The 20,357-nt window shown below is 44.3% G+C and overlaps 1 protein-coding gene across 6 annotated transcripts in view; it reads left to right on the plus strand.

Moving 5' to 3' along the window:
• Positions 1–20,357, plus strand: part of PLXNA1 (plexin A1) — a 302,883-nt gene that overhangs the window by 63,057 nt on the left and 219,469 nt on the right. For all 6 annotated transcript variants that reach the window (XM_083721536.1, XM_083721535.1, XM_083721533.1 and 3 more), the window contains exon 3: positions 7,260–7,442. In XM_083721536.1, coding sequence (XP_083577662.1) covers positions 7,260–7,442 — 183 coding nt within the window. The remainder of the gene's footprint in view (positions 1–7,259; positions 7,443–20,357) is intronic.

The raw sequence follows: 20,357 nt of genomic DNA on the forward strand, positions 1-20,357 counted from the left end.
GTATTTGTTTTCAGCAGGAAGGAGCCATGTGCTTGTTCCTTACAATTACTTTTTAGGAATGTTCTAATGATTAGATTATGAAGCTTGTGATATTTAAGCTTATGAGGAAGCCTAGGAACATTTAGCCCTAAGAATCTGTGTTAAGTCTCTCTCTCCCTCCCCCCCCCCCATTATAGCTACTCCCTTATGTCCAGCTATTCATGACTGCCACAGCGATTGAAAGGGTAAGAAGGAGGGAATCCGGTCTCTGTAGTTTCCCCTTGTTGATATTGTTGGGTCTCCTATTCTCTGCTTGGCTTCAGGCAAAGGTTTACACAAGCAGGCAGTCACGCAAGCTTCAGTAACGAGCATCTATTTGAAAGCTATGTGTCAGGCTTAAACTATCTGGAAAATTTCTGTCAGAAATAGAATTCTGCTTCTGTCGCCTCTCACATCCTGCCTAGATAGTACTTCTGATGTATTGTATTGTAAATCAGAGTTGGTATGAAAAAAATAGAGATGTGGGAAATTCTGTACCTGTGTCTAGGTTTCATCCAAAATTAAGCGATTGTAAACATACGCACATCATGCTCAAGTCCCACTAAAAGTGTGCATTGGGTTGCAGCCTATGTACCCTTGCCCTGGACTGGCTTTTAGGGACTGGTGCATGCTGATTATATCATTGGTGGGTACAGAACCGACAGGACAGTGCAAGCTGCAGCCTGTATGGTATGGGTTAGGCCTGGCTACAGATTGGCTACCCCACTTTTCTGCCCTGAATGTGCGGTTTGGCAGTGAGCACATATAAGAAAAGGGAAGGAGGTGCACTAGTGACAAATGAGCTGAGACTTGTGCAGTGCACAGCTAAGTGACTTGCTATCCATATAGTGTACAATTTTGTCAAATATTTCTCAAAGCCAATTAATTCACCACCCTCAATATGTGTTTTTTAGGAATGTGTGCACATATACAAGACCTAGATGTGATGCTCTTACTACATTGCTAACTAAAGCTGCACCCTTTGCACTTCCAGTTCAGCCTGCAAATTTAAGTGCACATGGATGCAATTCTCTGTTTGCTAGGAACTTGTGTACTTCTGAGTGCACCTGGGCCCTTTCTTTTAGCAGTGTTCTCTCGGCTTGGCTTGGCAGTTGTCCGTTCTGGGTGTGCAGTGAACCCACTGAAGATTGCTGGGAACTGTATCTCTTTCATTACCGTACTTCTGTATTCTGCTGGAATTAGCAGAGCCCAGGGTTTTTTTGGTGTGCACCTTGTGGGTATTTCAACTCATACATTGCCATTCATGGTATTTGAGTACTTCAGTTTTTTCTCTCTTCGGTCTTCCTCTCTGTTTTCTCTGCATCCCCCAGACCCTGAAATTCATGGCCAGAGACTGCTGGACTAGAGGTTGTCATGGCAACAGCTCTCTTCCTGCTGAGGTGGAGATAGGAACAGATTTCATGGTTCAAGGAATTTCCCCATTCCTGACCCCTCCTTCCCTCCTTCCTTGTGGTGTTTTCTCCACATCTCCCTGTCATCCTCTCTTAGTACCAAGCTGCTAGGCCCGCCTCAGAAGCCGACGGGAGCATACACACTGTGTGTTAACTGCAGACATTTTGCCATCCTTCTTGCCTTCTCCTTGTGCCATGATCTGTGACAGACTTAGGCTGGGGCATCTCACGGGATGCTTGCAAGGAAGATCTCATTCAAGGTATACTATATGAATGAAAAGGCTGAGGAGGAAAGAAGAGGACTTCTCCAGGCCCTAATCACTTGCGGTTTCCCTGCCTCCTTTTTTTTTTGAACCAAAATGTTGGTGAACCTCAGTTCTGGAGGCAGCTGTCAGCTTGGCAGACTAGGGTTCAGCTTAGGCAAAGGCAGAAAAATCTTGCCCAACGTGTTTGTCTTTTGGTCAGAAAGCAGTGTGTTTGGGCAACTTGGCCCTTTCAGGCCTTGTTTCCTCATTTCAAATGTGAAATAGGTTGTTTTAGGTTGATGTCTGTGAACTGCCCTGAGACCCCGGGTATACGGCGGTATATGAATTCAATTAATAATAATAATAATAATAATAATAATAATAATAATAATAATAATATAGGCATACCTTGGAAAGCAAACCCCTTTGCACTCTTTGGCTCTCAAATGCCGCAAACTTGGAAGTGAGTGTTCCGGTTTGTGAATGTTCTTTGGAACCTGAATGTCTGGCGTGGCTTCCACGGCTTCTGATTGGCCGCAGGACCTTCCTGCAGCAATTGGAAACTGTGCCTTGGTTTCCGAATGTTTTGGAATTCAAACGGGCTTCTGGAATGGATTCTGTTCGGCTTCCAAGGTATGACTGTAATAATAATGTCCAAATGACAAATGGTATGGGGAGACTAGGATTCCACTTTACCTGGCCATCTACCAGCTGCTTGGGAGAGAACAATACAAGTTATTCTTAGTCTAAACTCCTACCGAGTTAGAATCACTTTCCTACAAACAAGACTGCACCAGTTTTTGGAAGTATCAGAATTGGTGATAAAGAAACACAGATTTTGTACCTAGAAAAACTGATTCTGTGACCTGCATTAATTGTGCAGCTCTTCCTATATGTGCCTCTTTATTGCACAATTTATTCTGCTTATGAATTTTGAGAGAGTACTGGGGGCACCAGTCACAAGTTGGCTGCTATGGGAGTGGTGTGGCATAGCACAAAATGGTGGCCATGCAGAGCATGGAAAAACACAAAATTAGAGGCAGCCCCCCCAGCAGCTTGATTAAGACCATAGTTGAACTTTTTGACTATATTCAATCATATTGGATAATTGCTGAGAAGTGTTCTATTATTGGGCTAGCTGCTTAAGTGAGTCATGGTCCAGTTAGGCTTTTTTGGCATTATCCTCAGCTCCTTCAGACCCAGGACCCAGTTTTAACCCAAACATGCATTTGGAGACCTTTTTCTAAATCTTTTACCATACATTTGCATGATAGTAGAGCTCCAGTAGTGACCTACCTTGGATCAGGCTCCTGGCTCACTAGTTGAAGACCAGTGATCTAGATCCATTTTGGCATGGATTTGGCAGATGATTTACTCCACCGGGGTAAATGTTGGCCTGCTGGTTCAGCTGGACTCCTCAGCAGATGCCATTGATGATTCCAGATTGCCAGGTGACCCCTGTCCTTCTTGAAATATAGTTTTTAGAAGGTAGTACCAGGAAATTTCCTACTCACACCCTGGTTCATGGCAACCCTCTTGGGCTGCTTGCAGTTCTGAGAAAGAGTTGTTTCTCAAATTGTTTGCAGTTTGAGAAAGCCCTTGGATCCTACTTTTGCTTCTGCATTCCCATGTGGTGGCCATCTTTGGAGGGCAGGTTTCTTTGTTCTGCTGTGCTCTTCTGCACTAGCTTCAAGCTTGTACTGCTGAGGGCTTTTTGAGAAATTCATGGGGCTTTGAATCCAAAGCTGCCAGTCCCCTGCCTCACAGTGCCCCATTCCGGGACTTTCTACTGTGATACATTCAGTGGGAGCTCACTGCCAACCTGGGCAAAGCTAAAGCCATTGCTGTGGTGAAGCCCCCCTACCTGCCTCTCCCCCCTCCTGGCCATCTGGGCAGTGTTAATTGCACTCTTCCTGTATACAGTGGTACCTTGGTTCTCAAACGTAATCTGTTCCGGTAAACGGTTTGACTTCCAAAACGTTTGAAAACTGAGGCGCAAAGGGCTGGCTGCAAGTTCAATTGGAAAAACTGAAAAACACGCAGTGGAAGCCGTTCAACTACCGAGGCATGTTCAGAAACAGAAGCAATTACTTCTGGGTTTTTGGTGTTCGAAGACCAAAAAATTCGGCTTCTGAGATGCTCGTAAACAGAGGTACCACTGTACCTCATTTTTTACTACTCCAGTTACAGTGGGAGGTAACTGCCTGGAAGCACGCTAAGATACGATTGCTTTCTCTCCCTCTCTCTGATCAAGCATAGGTAAGGTTGTCTCTGCAGGAGTTTTGTGACCTTGCAAACAATAGTCCTTTGGCCTAGCCTAGCTGGTTGAATACAGAAAGGAAGTTTACAGCTGAAACGAAATGAGTTTATTCTGCAAGGGCCTGCAGATGGATTGGGAGTATTAAAACTGCCCTCCACTGTTTTGGCATTTCGGGCTAACACACCTTCTCCCCCTCAACCCACCCCAGTGTTTTAGAAGCCACATATCAGTAAACGTATGTACAATAAATGCTATGGCACACGTAGGATTTGTGACTAGCGTGAAAGGCAAGGGAAGATAAGTCTTGCCGGCTTCCTCTCTATTTTGGATATGGCTTGCTAAAAATGCACTCTATAAAGCTATTCTGCAGACCTCTCTTGGGTCTCCCAGAGAGACCTGAACAGGGTCCACTTCATCCTGCCCCTGCCGAGTCCTCTTATCCCTTGTTGAATTCTGTCTGTCTCTGGGGCAGAATGTAGGAGTTGTTTAACATCTGTGCAGACACAAGGCCCAGCAGTTTAGGACAGGATGTGGGCAACATGGTGTCCATGCGAAACTACAGGGAGGAATGTAATATGGGTGGATTCAGTAGTTTGCATGTGTGTGTCTGCAGCTTGCAAGCACATTCCTCTTGCCGCCCATGAGATACAACATTCCCTATTTAGGAGTGACCTGGGGGAGAACTGGAAAGCACACAGGTGCAGAATTATATAGTGCCATTCCCCTTGGGCCCTGTAGCACAGATGCGAAGAGCTGCACAATGAATCCTTGAGACTGTGATAAAAGCTGACAAGAAGAATTCCTCAAGTGGTGCTGGTTAAAACATGTGCATGGAAGGCCTCGTCTCTTGTTAGACCAGCTGCTAGCCACAGTATCTTGGCCCCTGCGAAAGGACAGGCAACTTTTTTCCACATGCTTTAGACCCTTTACAAGACTACGGTCACTTTACTGTGTGGTTTCAAAGTAGGTTTAGGCACCAGGCAGCTGTCATAAAGCAGGGAGAGATGGCTAGGCCCTCTCTAGCATTCTAATCTCCAAGAACAGATTCTTTCAGTGGACATTCAACCCGCTTAAACTCTGAATGTGTGTATTTTCTCCTTTCTGCTCCTGTCCCTTTTTCCTTGTGTTGTGTCTGTTGTAAGCCATTCTGCAAAGGCATGCCTATGTTATCTTTTGTAATGATAATAATAGTAATAAACTAATAATAGTAATAGGTAAACATAGAACTCTTTTGCCTCAAAGTAGCAGCAAAGGTCTTTTATCTAAAGGTGCTCCATTAGCTGAAGCAGATCCATATCTCTCTCCACCTGGAGAAGGCTAATTAGATGAGAGATTTGCCGCAACACAAGCTAATATTACCAACTGTGGTTTATTAAAACAAGAATAAGCTGTGTGCCCACATGCTCCCTCTTCACTCCCCCCCCATCCTCCCTCCCTTCATAATCGTGGGTGTAGCCAGGATTTTTGTTGGGGGGCAGGCCTTTTGTTAGGGGGGCAGAACCTCAGTTCGCTATGTATTTATATTTTTTATTTATTTCAGGGGCCAGCTGCCCCTACTGCCCCCCTCTGTGGTTATGCTGATGCTTCATATGTCCAGCTTCAGCAGAAATTTCCTGATTTCTACTGTTTCTTCTGACTTTTGAAGAGGGAAAATATGGTTTAAGGTGTCTCTCCAGTCCTGTAGCTGATCACTTCCATTTTCTGTAGTTTAGCTCTTTGGCAAAGTAGCACAATTGGTAGGTATGTAGGTCACCATTCTTTTGGAAACATTAAGTGAACAAAGAATATGTGGAAGTGATGGTTATTCCATTCATGAAAGGTTGTCCTTTAAATAGTTAAACACCCTGGTCAGTTTGCTGCTTTTTCTAGCAACTTACAGTCTCAACTGAAGGAGGAGTATTCATGTAGCTGTAAACCATTGAAAAGGATACAGGAGCATAAAGGCTGCTATGACCTGCCATTAATAATAATAATAATAATAATAATAATAATAATAATAATAAATTTTATGTATATCCCACCCTCCCCAGCCGAAGCCGGGCTCAGGGCGGCTAACAACAATAATTAGGGTATTTGATTGAATCAAAAGTTGGCCTTAATGTGATGGGGATAATGGCGAGTTCCAAAGCTTCTACACTGAAAAGATTGACTCCTCACAGATGCAAAGCGAACCTTATATTACACTTGTAAAAGTGTAAGTTCCTCAAATTAAGAGGTTCAGTAGACACACATGGTGCAAGGCGGTCTCTTAAGCTGATTAGCATGTTGTTAATTAGTCTCACCCAGGTAGCTTGTAAACAAAGAAATCTTCACCAAAACTGGGGGTGCAAAGGAAAGGGTGAGGAAGGAGTTTGCAGGTGCAAAACCTGTTTGCAGCCCCTGGGACTGCATCTCTGTTATTGCATCTGAACTGGGCCTCAGGTTGCTGCATCTCTGCCCTATACAGGCGTACTCTGAGCATTGTGCTAACTATGCAAGAGAATAGGATCCTGGCATACTGGTGACCTGCTGTGCAATTTGCTGAGGCCACTCTTGAAAGAAAGATTTGCAGTTGAAACAGGTCCGTGTTAAAATTGCAGCTTGTGCTCACTTTTACCTTGCAATGAGCATGGTAGATAGGGTTTGTATTGGTGTGTTTACCACAAAAACATACTACAAGGAGACAGGGCTAGTTCCTACAGTTGATATGCACTTAAAAAACAATGTTGCCACCTTGTTATGGGGTAGAAGCCAGTGCACACTAAATGTTAACATGTATTTGCCTCTGCCATGAAGTGTGTGAAGTGTCTCTTACTTGCTGCATCCCAGCAGTTTTTGTTTTTGTTTTATTCAAGTGTATTGATTTTTACAGTAATTTTATATAGATGTAGGAACTTCAGAAATGCTACCTTTTTATTTTGGTTTCATTCCTTCACTTTGATAATTTCCACATTTAGGAACTGTCACATGTCCTTGTTTTGCACTCTTCTGAAAGGATTCTGAAAGTGGAAATTAGATGGTGAAGTGGTGTACCACATATCCTGATATGTGCCTGTGGAATTGTGGAATTTTTTAAAGGAACATTGATGGAGTGAGAGGCTGCACGGGCCTCTTGAAATTCATGGGAAGGAATAGGAAGAGGGTTTTTAAGAGAGTTCTCTCACCTGTGACTGCCTTACACATGCGTTCCTAAGGAAGCCATCAGCAGCTGCACTAGAATTATATGTTTTTGTATCTGTGGTGACTTTGTAGATTTCTGTACCGTTTTCTCATTCACAGCCATTTACATGATGTGCTGGAATTCTGTCAAACAGCTAATTTCTTTCTTCCCTTTCTCTCCCACAGCCCCTGCAAATTGATGACAATTTCTGTGGTCAGGATTTTAACCAGCCATTGGGTGGAACAGTCACCATTGAAGGTGTGCCGCTCTTTGTGGACAAGGAAGATGGCATGACATCAGTGGCTGCGTATGACTACCGTGGGCACACCGTGGTCTTTGCTGGGACACGGAGAGGCAGGATAAAAAAGGTAAGGGGCAAGGAAGCTCTTTCTTTGGGGTTTTGTAGGGTTATGTTGCTTGGACCATAAGAGGGCAAAAGGCAGAGGGTGAGAGCAATGGAATGGAGGGGGCGGATATTTCCATGTGCACAATTTCTTCATAACGTTTGGAGCTATTTCTGTATGGAAGGATTTGACCTTGAACAACTGTTACTTGCTTTTTTCTAGTATCCTTTCCATCTGCTCTTTCAGCAGAAGTATTACCCTCTGTACAATCTCTCCTGGGGTCAGAAATATTTTAAAAATACAGGCCAATATTACATGTCAAGTGCCTTTTTCTGTGCAATGTGCTAAAGCCAGATTGCTTTTCTTCATGTCTTCAGCAAGTCTTGTAGGGAAAATAGCAAATAGCAAACTCAGCTGGTCTCTTTTAAAGGTCTCCTTAGAGCAGGCTTCCTTCTTGGAAGGACCTTTGCCAGCCTTTTTGAGGTTGCCATCATTTCTGCTCTACCTGCCTTTGCCATGAAGTTGCTTTGCTACTTTCTTGTCAGCTTCTGCAGTATTGCCACACACATTTGCCTGTGTTACACTAAGCAGATGTATTTTGGGGGGAAATTCCTGAGGACGATGGCTCTGCTCTGTCAGCAAGAACCAAAGAACTCTGATAACTGTGCATACGCCTTGGAGACTGCAGAATAACTCTGATGTGGATGATTTAAAACATCTGTGGGCCTAAGTCCACAAAGTAGAGGGAACTCATCCTTCCCCAGCTACACAAAGGGTTCTTGTTGTTGGTAATTAGCAAATAGCTGTATGCCTCTCCTCAATATCTCCACAGGGCATGGGTTTCCTGTTATCATAACATCGTTCCTATAATTACAGCTGGCTATTCCCTGTGTAAACACAGCCGGCAATAACTGCATCTTCTACCAGGCAGAATTGTATTTAGGGCCTTAGCAGAATTTTTAGGAAGCACCTAATCAAGTAGGGGGCTCCTCTTTACCCAAGGCATGTTGATACTGGGGTCTGAACTAAGGAATGGCTTGAATTTTGAGTTGCTTCCACCTTTGATATTTTTGCCCCTCCCTGACAAAGGTTCTAATTTTCAAAGCTTATAAGTATTTTTCTAGTACAGAAGTCAGTGTAGTGCCTTTTGAATGTGAATGCAGAGAGGAAAGCACACAGTGGCTTAGTATATGCATTGGATGTATTAGTCTCTTGGGAAGAACAAAATCCTTGTACAAACAGAGTATATAATAGATGCAGGTGTGCATTACTGGAAGTTATCATGTGCTCATCAAACTGCAGAAAAGGACTCAGGTTTGCCATAGGAGCACCCAATAGCCAATTCTGTGTCCCTGAGGAGGTGTACAGTACATGTATGACACATGTGTGCAAGCGTGTTTAGCCCATTCATGATTAACGTGCATTTTTTAATATGTATATCTTAAAAGCATAATGTGTGAAGTCTTGGGTTGTGGCCCTTAAGATTGTGTCTTGGAAGCATAGCTTAGGAAAGGACTGGTGCGCAACATGCTAATTATGGATGTGGGGTGGCAGGAGCTTTACTCTGTTGATCGAACATTCTGTACACTGAATTTGCTCTGCATCTTGCCCTGCTTGGAGTCGTCTTGTCTATGTGGAATGTTTTTCTAGCACAGGGAAACTGGTATCTATGTCTAATCCCTGCAGACTGAGAACAAGCAAGATACTGATTTTTAGTTCAGTGAATCTGGAATGCAAAGACTGGCCTGAGGCCAGGTTGAAGGTCATTTTTAGGATATGTGATTAAGACAGTGTAGGCCCCACATAAGCAGAGAAGAGTTGTTTTGTTTATTAGGAGGGTAAATAGAGGTGGTTTTGGAGCTTTTTTTAGTCTGTAGCCTTCTCAGCTCTGCACTAGGAAAACTGTGAAACCCCAAGGTAGTGTCGTAGCTGTTGTATTACAGAAATGTAGGTGTTTTGTTCAATAAGAACAACCTAGACTCTGCCACTTTGAAGCGAAAGCTCATCTTAGCCAACTTTGTTCTCTGCTCTAAATATGAGACCTCCTCAAAAAAGACAGCTCATCTAGACAGCAGGCGAAGTGATATATCAGTATTTTAAGAGAGAACACACCTCATGAGGTGGCCTTAAGACTGATCTTATAGGCCTCATCGTTCAAAGATTACAGATATTTTGTTAGAACAGCCAAAGTGGGTTACTTCTTATAGGAGACTGAATTCAGATACAAGGTATTGGGAGGAGTGCCTGTGTCACAGCTGTTTCATGAATTAAGTTTGCTCTACATCAGGGTTTCCCAAACTTGGGCCTCCAGCTATTTTTGGACTACAGTTCCCATCATCCCTGGCCACTGGTCCTGCTACCCTAGGGATAATGGGAGTTGTAGTCCAGAAACAGTTGGAGATCCAAGTTTGGGTAACCTTGCTCTACATGGAGACAATCTCTGGGTGTGGAGACATATATGTGCTTTAAAGTATGTCTGTGGCACAAATGTTTTCCCCACTGCAGATATGCAGATTCGGCAGATGCAGTGAATTATTTATGTACAGAAAAAGTGTAATGTAGAACATGAGGTCTTTTTAATGGTGGAGCTTGGTGCTTTTTTATGTCTTGGGTATATGGAAAAGCTGGACTACACCATTGAGAGAAAGGACCTGGTGTACACCTCTGTTTGAAGTGCTTGAACTAGCAATCTATGCTGTCAGCCACACTGCTGTAGCTGTTAGGATACCCATACTCTTGATTCAGTGTAGCAGTAAGACTTCATTCCCTTTTGGGCAGTAGCACCTGTTCTTGATATTTCCTGACTTCTTTCCGATAAAAAGAGGCACCAGAATGGCTGGCTGCCTCTAGTCCAAACGGATTGTGAGAGATTTCACATTGTCAGGGCTTTGGCTTTGTAGCCATGAAGGCTGAGAGAAGACATAGGCAGATTGTCATCCCTTTCGGATTGATATGTGGTCTGAAGTGACTGGTGTCTCATTTCTACCATTTTCTCTTCCACTTTTAAGATTCCAATGCAGGCTTTGAAGAGTTCTCTGCTGGGGCAGTTCTGCATGTGTGAGTGTGTTTATGGACATGTGGCAGGAGGATAGATGAAACCACTGAGATGGTGTCTCTGGTGAATCCTGATGTTTGCTTTGTGTCCAGAAAATTTCTTCCTTTGGCGGTAGTTTCCTCCTTCCTTAGAGGGAAATGAGGGGCAGATGGGGCTTGTCAACCTGGGAAGGTTGCCCTTCAAGGAGAAGGAAACTCTAATCCTAAACCTCTGCTGCCTTGCTGCTATATTCATTCATGAGAAAGGCTTCCAGAGTAAACCCAGAGGAAAAATCTGTGGGAGGAGAAAATACTAAGGAGTAAACCCTACATGAATCCAGAATGAAATCCCTAAGATAGTTGGATAGCGTCTTATACGCCTCCCTCCTGCAGCCAGGTTGGTGCCAAACATCATGCTTTCTATGTCAGCAAGGCTGGGAAGGGAGTTTTGTCCAATGGGCAGCCAAGGACCTTCATACACAGTACCCAGGCTTGCACCCTGGAGAGGGCACTTCAGTAATCCTAACACAGAAAAAACAACAAGGGAGGCAGCAGTTAGGAGTTACCGGTCTCTGCAGCCACAACAGGCATTGTGATTCTCCAGTGGGTTGACTTCACCCCCAGAGGCACAGTATCTCGAGACGGATGGCTGTCAACAACAACAAAAACATTCTGCCTCTTCCCCTAATTTTCCTTTCTTCCTGCCCTTTTGATTGACATATTGTTAAGATTGAAGACACAATTGCCCTGCAAAGAATTACGATTACGATATCTTTATTGTCATTGCCCCTTGCGGAACAATGAAATTGAAAAACTACATAAGACTACATAAAAACTACATAAAACTACCACAAACCTACATAAAAACTACATAAAACATTCAAAAACCCCTAAGAACTCTAAAACCCCATTTTAAAATACACTATACTACAGAGAGGGACGTGGGTGGCGCTGTGGGTAAAACCCAGCGCCTAGGACTTGCCGATCGTCAGGTCGGCGGTTCGAATCCCCGCGGCAGGGTGAGCTCCCGTTGCTCGGTCCCAGCCAACCTAGCAGTTCGAAAGCACCCCCGGGTGCAAGTAGATAAATAGGGACCGCTTCCTAGTGGGAAGGTAAACGGCGTTTCCGTGTGCTGCGCTGGCTCGCCAGATGCAGCTTGTCACGCTGGCCACGTGACCCGGAAGTGTCTGCGGACAGCGCTGGCTCCCGGCCTATAGAGTGAGATGAGAGCACAACCCTAGAGTCTGGCAAGACTGGCCCGTACGGGCAGGGGTACCTTTATACTACAGAGACCTCTTATGCTGCGTTTAGGACCAGAATTGCATTAGCGTAGAAACTGTTTCTCAGGCGGCTAGTCCTGGCCTTTATAACCCTATATCTTCTTCCAGAAGGCAGAAGCTGAAAGAGATCATTTCCGGGGTGCGTACTATCATGTGCTATCTCTGCCGCTTTCTTATGGCACCTGGCAGCATAGATTTGCTCTAAGGTGAGAAGAGTGCACCCAATAATTCTCTCTGCAGTCTTTACAACCCTGGATAGCATTGTTTTTTCCCTGGCCGTGCAGCTCCCAAACCACACACACAGACCATAGCATCTTCTGGGTCTACAAAGCAACCCCCCTGGAAGGCAGGTTGGTAAAGAATGCAGTTATAGGGTTAGTTAGGTCTAGTTTCAGCTGACTTTTCAGAGCATCCCTGCCCTCAACTTTGCATGCCAGCTAGTCCCAAACAATGCTAAAAATAACCAAACGTGCAAACAGGGAAGAAAAGGATCTGTACCTTTGTCATATGTCAGTTTTGAGTCCAACATATAGGGGAACTGTAGTGGGGCTTAACCCCCCTGAAGTGTCTGCATATGTCAGTGTATAAAGTGGTCTGTGTCCCCTGCTTTAACCTTGAGGTAGTGGTGTCTGTGTGTGTGTGGGGGGGAACTCCTGGGGTGACATCGAGAACTTGGCTTTTTTCAGCAAGGGCTGCCTGACTGAGATTGGAAGATGGGGAAAACGCTGCCTCAGCAGTTACCTGATCCTCCTAGGGAGCCCTGTGCAATCAGACCCTGCCCCTGGCTGTCTCTGCAGCTACAGCAGGAACACAATTCTCCCAGGCTTCCTTCACTCTTGTTCCCCCAACCTAGAGGTAAATAGAGGATGGGACGTGTGGCTACAGAGAGGTATATAATGGGAGGCATTATGTGAAGACTGACAAAATATTTGAGGGACGCAAGGCCCGAGAATTATAGGCAGCTTGCTGGCTAGGAAATGTTGCAGGAAGGACCCTGTGTGACACTGGAATTAAGTTTTCCTAAAGGCTTCCTGATTGTTTTGACTCTTAGTTCTTTTTAAAATCCAGTCCCTGTGCATATATAACATTGGGTTGTAGCCAGTATTAATCCTTCTCAGAGCAGAACCACTGGAATTAATGGGCACGTCTAACTTAAGGTCCATTGATTTAAACGAGTCTACTCTGTGTAGGATTAATGCTGGCTATAACTCCTCACTCTCAAAAACAGAGAGCAGAAGCGGATGGGTGAAATAATGGGTGAACTTTCTACAGGGTGAATAGCTGGAGATGTGGGGCAGTAGCATAGCCTTCCATGCAGCTCACACAGTGGCTGTCTGCAGTTTCCGTCTCCTGGCAAGGTTGTTAATCCTTTCGCTTAAAAGCAGCAAAGCTTGTGGCAGAATTCCCTTTGGCACTTTGGTGAAAAGGCTGATCCTGGCACTGTGTGGCAAGGAAAATCTTCCCATCTCCTGTTTCTCGTAAAAGGAGGTGGAACAGATGCAGTCCTTGAGAAGGAATGTGGGTGCTGCAGGAAGGGGCGTGGCTAGCTTAAGGCATGCTTCCTCAATGTGCTCAACAGTTCGCTCAGACTTTCCCTTGCCAGTCGCCTATGGGGTGTGCTGCCCCTCAGACCTGTATTTAGAACCTTCCAAAGGCTGCAGACACACCATACATTGAGCTCCCCAAGAATCTTGGGAAGTACAGTTGGTTAAGGGTGCTGGGAATTGTAGCTCTGTGTGGGGTGAATTGCATTTCCCAGGATTTTCTGTTGTGTGCATCCTTTGTGTGGTATGTACGAAGCCACAGTTCAATGCCACTACCTGGGTTTTTCTACTTCAAGGTGCGTTCACCACCTCATAGGAGCCACTCTCATGAAAACGTCATTACGAAGAACAAAAGTGTTGCTTGAGCTTGGAGGCTGGGGTGGGGAGGACAGGAATTATGCTGAAGAACCTTGGGCTGCATCCTCTTTCATGACTGTTATAAATATGGAATAGCTCTCCTTGTTCAGGGATGGAAATCCTGTGTCATCTTGTACTACAGCTCCATTATCTCTGACCATTAGCCATGCTTGCTAATGCTGATGGGGATTTGACTCCAGCAACATCTGAACGGTCACCTCCCTACCTTGTTTAGTCTGTGAGGTGGGAAACTGCTCTCATTTCCCTGTCACTTGGAGCAGTTTGCACTGGCAGAAGTGCTTTGGCCAACAGTATTCAGTAATCATAAGATTGGAAGAAATCTCAAAGGTATTGAGTTGAGCCTCTGTCCTGCATTCAGGGTCCCCTTTCTGGGACTTAGGTGTACTTACTCTGTTGCATAAATGGTGGCTTATGGATTGTGTTCATTGTGTCTCAAGGAAAATGACCTAATGAGCTTGGAAGGATAATCATATTAAGAAATGCTAGAAATGCTTAAAAAGATATGGCTTAGCTTGAGTTAGAACTCACCAAAGCTCAGCCCCAGGTCACAGTATTTAAAATATTTGTTCTGGACATGTGATGTCATAATACAGTGGATTAAATTCCTTTCCCTCCACTGAGAAGTAGCCATACCTTTCCACTGAATGAGACCTTTCAACAACTCAGCCATGCCTTGGTTCGTTTGTCTCAGGAAAAGACAGATGTGCATGGAGAGCTGTTGTGTTTGCAAATTCATGGGTGCCTACATCTTTAGTCTGAGAAACCCCACTGCCTGTGTTGCTGGATATAGGCAGTGCTGCTTCCTGCCTAAGTTTGTGCAATGTTGGAGGTCAAAGGGGAAGATAGACAAGCCTTCTCCAGAAGATGGCCTTAAAAGAAGATTGTGAGCTCATGTACTTGTACAATGACCAGGGCCCCTCTTCTCTTTGGAGAGCAGCCTCTTCTCTCCATGCTATCCTGCCCTCTTGCATTTGTTCAAGATGCCAGATGCAAACGCACAGAGCCCCTTTGTCCCAGGGAGCAACAGTGCAGGCTTGGCCCTGTTTGTTGTGCCTTGATAGACATGCCTCAGACAGTTGCCTCTCTGAGGATGGTCTGCCAGCCGGCACCTGTTGCAGCTGTAGCCTCACCCTTGACCTGCCCTTCCTCATCCTGTCTCTTCTGTCACCCCTCCCCCCTTTCCTTCCCTCCCCATTTCCCTTGTGCCTCTTCCTAGCTCTGCACTGAGAAGGGGATTGTCTCATTGGTTCTTGCAACTGGATGGCAATTTCATATCTCGGCATTTGGGAGAAGAGAGGCAGGGGCAGCGATGCTAATCTGGAGCATAGTTTTTCTTTTGTCCTCCTCCTCCATCCTGGAGCTCTTGAAAGCGAGACTTCAGAAGTTCTTCTGTACATATATTTCTAGCTGCAATTGAAACTAACAGGCCATACATTACACTCGTCAGCACCTCAATTTCTTTAAAGCTGGTGTAATCATACACATTTTTAAGACAAGTGACACTTAAAACATCATGACACCGACAGACTAGAAACTTAGGCAAGCAAATAAAAGAATCCAATCTTTCTGCACTGACCTCTCTGAGGTCCTTAAGAAGTAGGATTTCTTAATTTAGAACTTCCAAAGATGCAGGAATGTGGAGTTGTGAGTGTGTATCTCTGCCCTCCTGTACTGATCCCACTGAGGTGGAGGGAGGGGCCTAGCAGTGCGTAATGTTCAGGTAACAGAATTGCTATGCTGCATGCACTTTTGTTCTTCTTTGTTCCTGCTGCCCTCCTTTGGGTCCTCTCTGCTATTGGTACATTTTATGTGCTTCTGCAAATGTCCAAGATTCCCCTAAGTATGCCAGGAGCTCCCTCAATTTGGCTGCTAAGGGATCAGCACACTGTGCCTGAGCTTGGCATTAGCATGAGTGTTATGCTCTCAAGGCACTTTAATAAAAAATATCTGTGCATCTTCTTCACCTTAAGGAAACTACTGGTAGACACGATTTCTCACCTAAGCCTTTGTGGGGTCATACGAACAGCCCTGCTGGTCAGAACACAGGCCAACAGTGGGCAGCCAGAAGCCACTAAGTAATGCTAGCTATACAGGTGTGACTGTTGGTACATTGCTCTACACCAGGGATAGGCAACCTAAGGCCCAGGGGCCAGATGCGGCCCAATTGCCTTCTCAGTTTGGCCCACGGACGGTCCAGGAATCGGCGTGTTTTTATATGAGTAGAATGTGTCCTTTTATTTAAAATGCATCTCTGGGTTATTTGTTTTATAGGAATTTGTTCACCCCCCCCCCCGCCCAATATAGTCCGGCCCCTCACATGGTGGACCGGCCCACGGCTGAGAAAGGTTGCTGACCCCTGATCTACACCCCTAAAAAAAACCCCTGGATTGTAGCCAACTAAGTTCTACTCAGAGTAGACCCATTAAAATTAATGACTCCATGTTAGCCGTGTCTGGTCATTTCAGTGGGTGTGCTCTGAGTTGACTTAACTCCTCTGAGCAAATGTCTGTCTGTCTGTGAGTATAGAAGTTTTAGCTTACCCAAATGCAGAAAACAGGCTTCTGGCACAAAGGGAGAGAGAGATTGAGAAGTGGAATTGCGATGCTCCACTTCAGCCTTGTAATTAGGTGTTCATGGATGCCTATGGCAAGTAGAAACTGCCTTTAGGTGCCCATTATTATGGTATGGGAGTCCTCATCCCCCTCTCTCCCAGAAAGTGAGAGTGAACAAAGCCACAGCAGCCACTGCTCCTGGGGGAATAGAACTGGGAGCTGTGGCTGCTGCATTTGTGCATATGTTCTCTTGCTGTCAAAAGAGGGAGAATATCAACACTGGCTGCCCAGGAAAGCACTACTGCCTTTCTGATCTCTGTTGCTTTCCTGACAGAGAGACAGGGGGAGAACTCATGTTCAGTCAGAGGTAAAAGAGGAAGGGATAGGTGGGTGCAACTTAGCTAAAAACAAACAAATAAATGTGCATTTGTTACATGGCTAAAATGGAAATTCAATGGGGCAGCTGCACTGTAGGAAGTTATAGTTCCTCTCCCTGATTGGTGGGTTTCTCATTAATTTACTGCTATACACACCTAAACAAAACTGCAGTAAGTAACCATAGCAGGAACTGATAACTTTTTAATCACTAGATATTTTGTTATTTTGGAATTCTTTCACCTCTGTGGTGTTATAGAAGAGATGCCCTGCTGGCCTTCCCCCAGTCCCAGTCATTACATTTCTGTTGTCATGGGATTGTTGTGCACAAATGCAATGATCTTTGGATTTGCAAAGGTGACTAAATGTGAAGATGACTTTTTCATATGCTAGGATTGCCACATAGAAGCCACATCCTCTTTGTACTCCCTTGCCTGCGTTGTTTGACTTGTGGTCAAACAGACCACAAGTCAAACAGAGAATTACATACTGTATTGCTCTTTTTTCCACACCATCTCTTTGTTGTTCTTTGTGATTTCCTTTGGAAGATAGCACAGCTTTTCTACACCTTGCTTTTGCCAAACTCTCTTCTTCGCAATTATTTGATTATAATTATTTAATCGGATCACTCTAGATCAGATTAATGCTATGTTCAGTTTAGATTAGATTGGCATTGCAAGGGAAGAAAAAAGTACTAATTATGAACACTTAGAGCATAGCTTGAGATAGGAGTTCTCTGTAGCTTGCTCTATGGCCTTGTGTATTGTCCCAGTTCTTGGTTCCTCCCTGTTTTTGAAAAGAGCAACCCGCTTATTCAGACAGCCACCATCTGTTATTAAACCTACAAATGGTCCCAAGAAAGACAGAAGTCCCTTAAATATTGATGAGGGAGAAATGAGACCTTTTGAGCCTATTGCCTCAGGCACTTGGGCATTTACAGATTTTCTGTCACCCTGGTTGGAGTGATGGGGGAAGAGGAGAGATTAAACACTGTGAACCTCTTGGAAGGGGATTATCTGAACACCAAGTTCTGTTGGAGTTTTTATTTGTCTCTCTCAAGGTTGTTTACACAAGTTATCTAGGCTCTATTAGAAGAAATGAGAGCCTTTTAGAGCCAGACTCAGTTCTAGCCAGGAGAGTTTCTCTGTAAATGAGATAAGGTTGGGGCCAATGAGATTAGGATTAGGCCTGGCAGGGAATCTCCTTAGAGATAAGAGAGTGGGGATGCCATAAATAAGGCAGGTAAATTCCAGAGGGATCTGTAGGGGATATCTTTAGGGTTATTATATTTAGGGACTTCTTTCTCAGAGATGTTGGCCAAATATTAGTCTTAGTAGAGGATTCATGTTTATTTCATGATTGGAATGTAGTGGTTTACTATTTCATTATACTTTATCAACAAACTGATCTGAACAGTTTATGAGGAATTGGAAAATATGCTGATTGTTGCGTTGAAAGATTAGGATGTTCATCATCAAAGTCTATGAGGAATAACTTGAGAGTTGTTTTTGTCAAGGTACCTCCTGCTCTGTGACAGAATCTTTTGTATTATTTCCAGTCTAATAGTTTATTAACTTCATTGAAATATCTCCCATGAAAACTCTCAACTGAAGCAGAAATTGCCAGTCAGCATAGATGACTTTTACACAAGACATCTTATTTTATTTATGTATATAGTCAGTTACTTTCTGTAAACATGAGCTTTCTTTGGTTGGTCACCACAGAGCACGAGATGCTTTTGAAAGATTTGGCCTTAGGGGGGAAAGAATAACTGTCCTTGGAATTTTCCCGTTATCCTAATCTAAACCTAAGGCTTGGTGTGTATTTAACCATAGTTAAGAGATCCCTTACTTTTGCACATTCCTTTTCCTCCTCCGTTCTCCTTGAGTTTATCTTTGTGCCCCTTTCCCTTCCCCTACATAAGACTCCCAATGGAGGGTATATTTTTAGCAACTTGGAAGGTTTGGGAATATCTGACTGGTGTTACTTGCCACCCTTTCCCTGGATCATTGTTTTGCATCAGTCTCATCCAACCAATAAATCTGCATGGCTTTCTTTTTGTGTGGTCATTATTGCTTCCTCTGTTGGTCAGCTGGATTGCTTGAAAATGGCCACCTGATTAGTCTGCCTTGGGTATAAACCCTAGACAATGGTATGCTTGTTTTTGTGTGAGAAACTCTATACACACACCCTCCAACAAGAAGACATGAGATGTAGGGGATTTTGCCAGTATAAGTCTTTTAGTTATTTCTTTCACTTCATGAGGATTACTTCCTTACTTTAGAGCCTGGGTGCTTTATATAGTTCCCACCCCCACCCCCCGAGAAGACAAAGAATGGACTTGTTGAAGCAGAGGGCTCAGAGTCATGAGATCAGGTTCTATTCTTGGTTGCGCCACAGACAGTGTAATCTAGGCTGTGTTCCTTCCCCTTTAATGCTTTGGTACGTCCAAGGGAATAGGTGCCTTATCGTTGAAGTCATTGACATTTGTGGCGCTCTTCAAGGCCCCGTTCACCCTCCTTAAGCTTTTCTTACCTTATAACTGGACTTGGACAGGTGGAGGACACTTTCAAGTGAAAGTCTGCCTCTCTAACATGGGGCACTAAGGATAGAAGCATAGTGGGAATAGTGAGATGAAGTAGGACATGTAGAACGAAAACATTTTGGCAACAACTTGAACAACTACGAAGGTTGGGAAGAATCTACATCATGGCTGAAGCACAGACAGCCCCCCCCCCCCATCTGTTTACATTCATAGGATGCACTCTAAACTTACCCCTTCCTGTTTGTGGAGCTTTGCTGGGCAGCGGGGCTCGGCTCACATCTGCAGCCCTGATACTCTTAGCTGCAGCTCAAAGTGGTGGGTGGAGCAGGACAACCGGGCCCAATGCTGTCAGGTGATGACAATGAGACTGGCTTGGGATTCAGTGGATTCCAGATTAACTCGTTCCAACTACCTCCCTGCTCTTGGAATGTCCTATTTTGGAACATTTGAAGGATCTCACCAGCAGGCCTCTCTGCCCTGCACACGTTTGTTGGTTGGTGGAAAGCTACCTGAGCTAGGAGAGCTGGGTGGAGGGGCACTTCCACCATTCAACACACACATGCATCCCAGTGTAGTGAGGATGGGGCACAGATTGTTCTGTTAGTGTGTTAAAAGAATTTGTGTTTCTTGTTTTATGCAATAGGATAAAATAAGAAAGAAAAAAATCCTGCCAGCTTCATATGCTCGGGTTTCCCCTCTGTGCTGTTGGACCATGAGAATAATACCTTCAGTTGTGGTTTTAAAATCTTGTTTCTGAACCAGTAACTGGAATTTATTTTGATTCTGTTTCTGTTCTAACAGAAACTTCTAGTCAATGATTCATTTTCCTTTCTTTAGGGGGTGGGAGAGAGAGGTTTGGTTTCTAGCTCAGATGCAATATGTTTTTGTGTTGTTTGACTTTCTTTCTGTTTTTTTCCTTCTATTAAAGGCCACCTTTCCCCTTCCTTGCTGAATTTCAAATATCTTTCTCTTGGCTCTGTACTGTTCTGTTGTTTTGTTTTGTTGGTAATGAATAAATAAAGCTAAATTAAAGTGTTTAAAATGGATTCCAAGGCTGAATCAGTTCTGATTTTGGCAGGATACATGCATCTTTTCTTCCTGGTGTCAGGAAGAGACATTGACCCTGGAATTTGGGGGAATGTTTTCTTGTCTGCTTTCGTCTGTCCAGTCTCCAATATAATTCCCCTAACCCAGTTTGTTTCTCAAACCAGATGGCTCCTGGTGCTAAGGCA

Source organism: Podarcis gaigeae (genome assembly GCF_964106915.1).
Source record: "Podarcis gaigeae genome assembly, chromosome: 2".
In the NCBI taxonomy this organism is placed as follows: Eukaryota; Metazoa; Chordata; class Lepidosauria; order Squamata; family Lacertidae; genus Podarcis; species Podarcis gaigeae.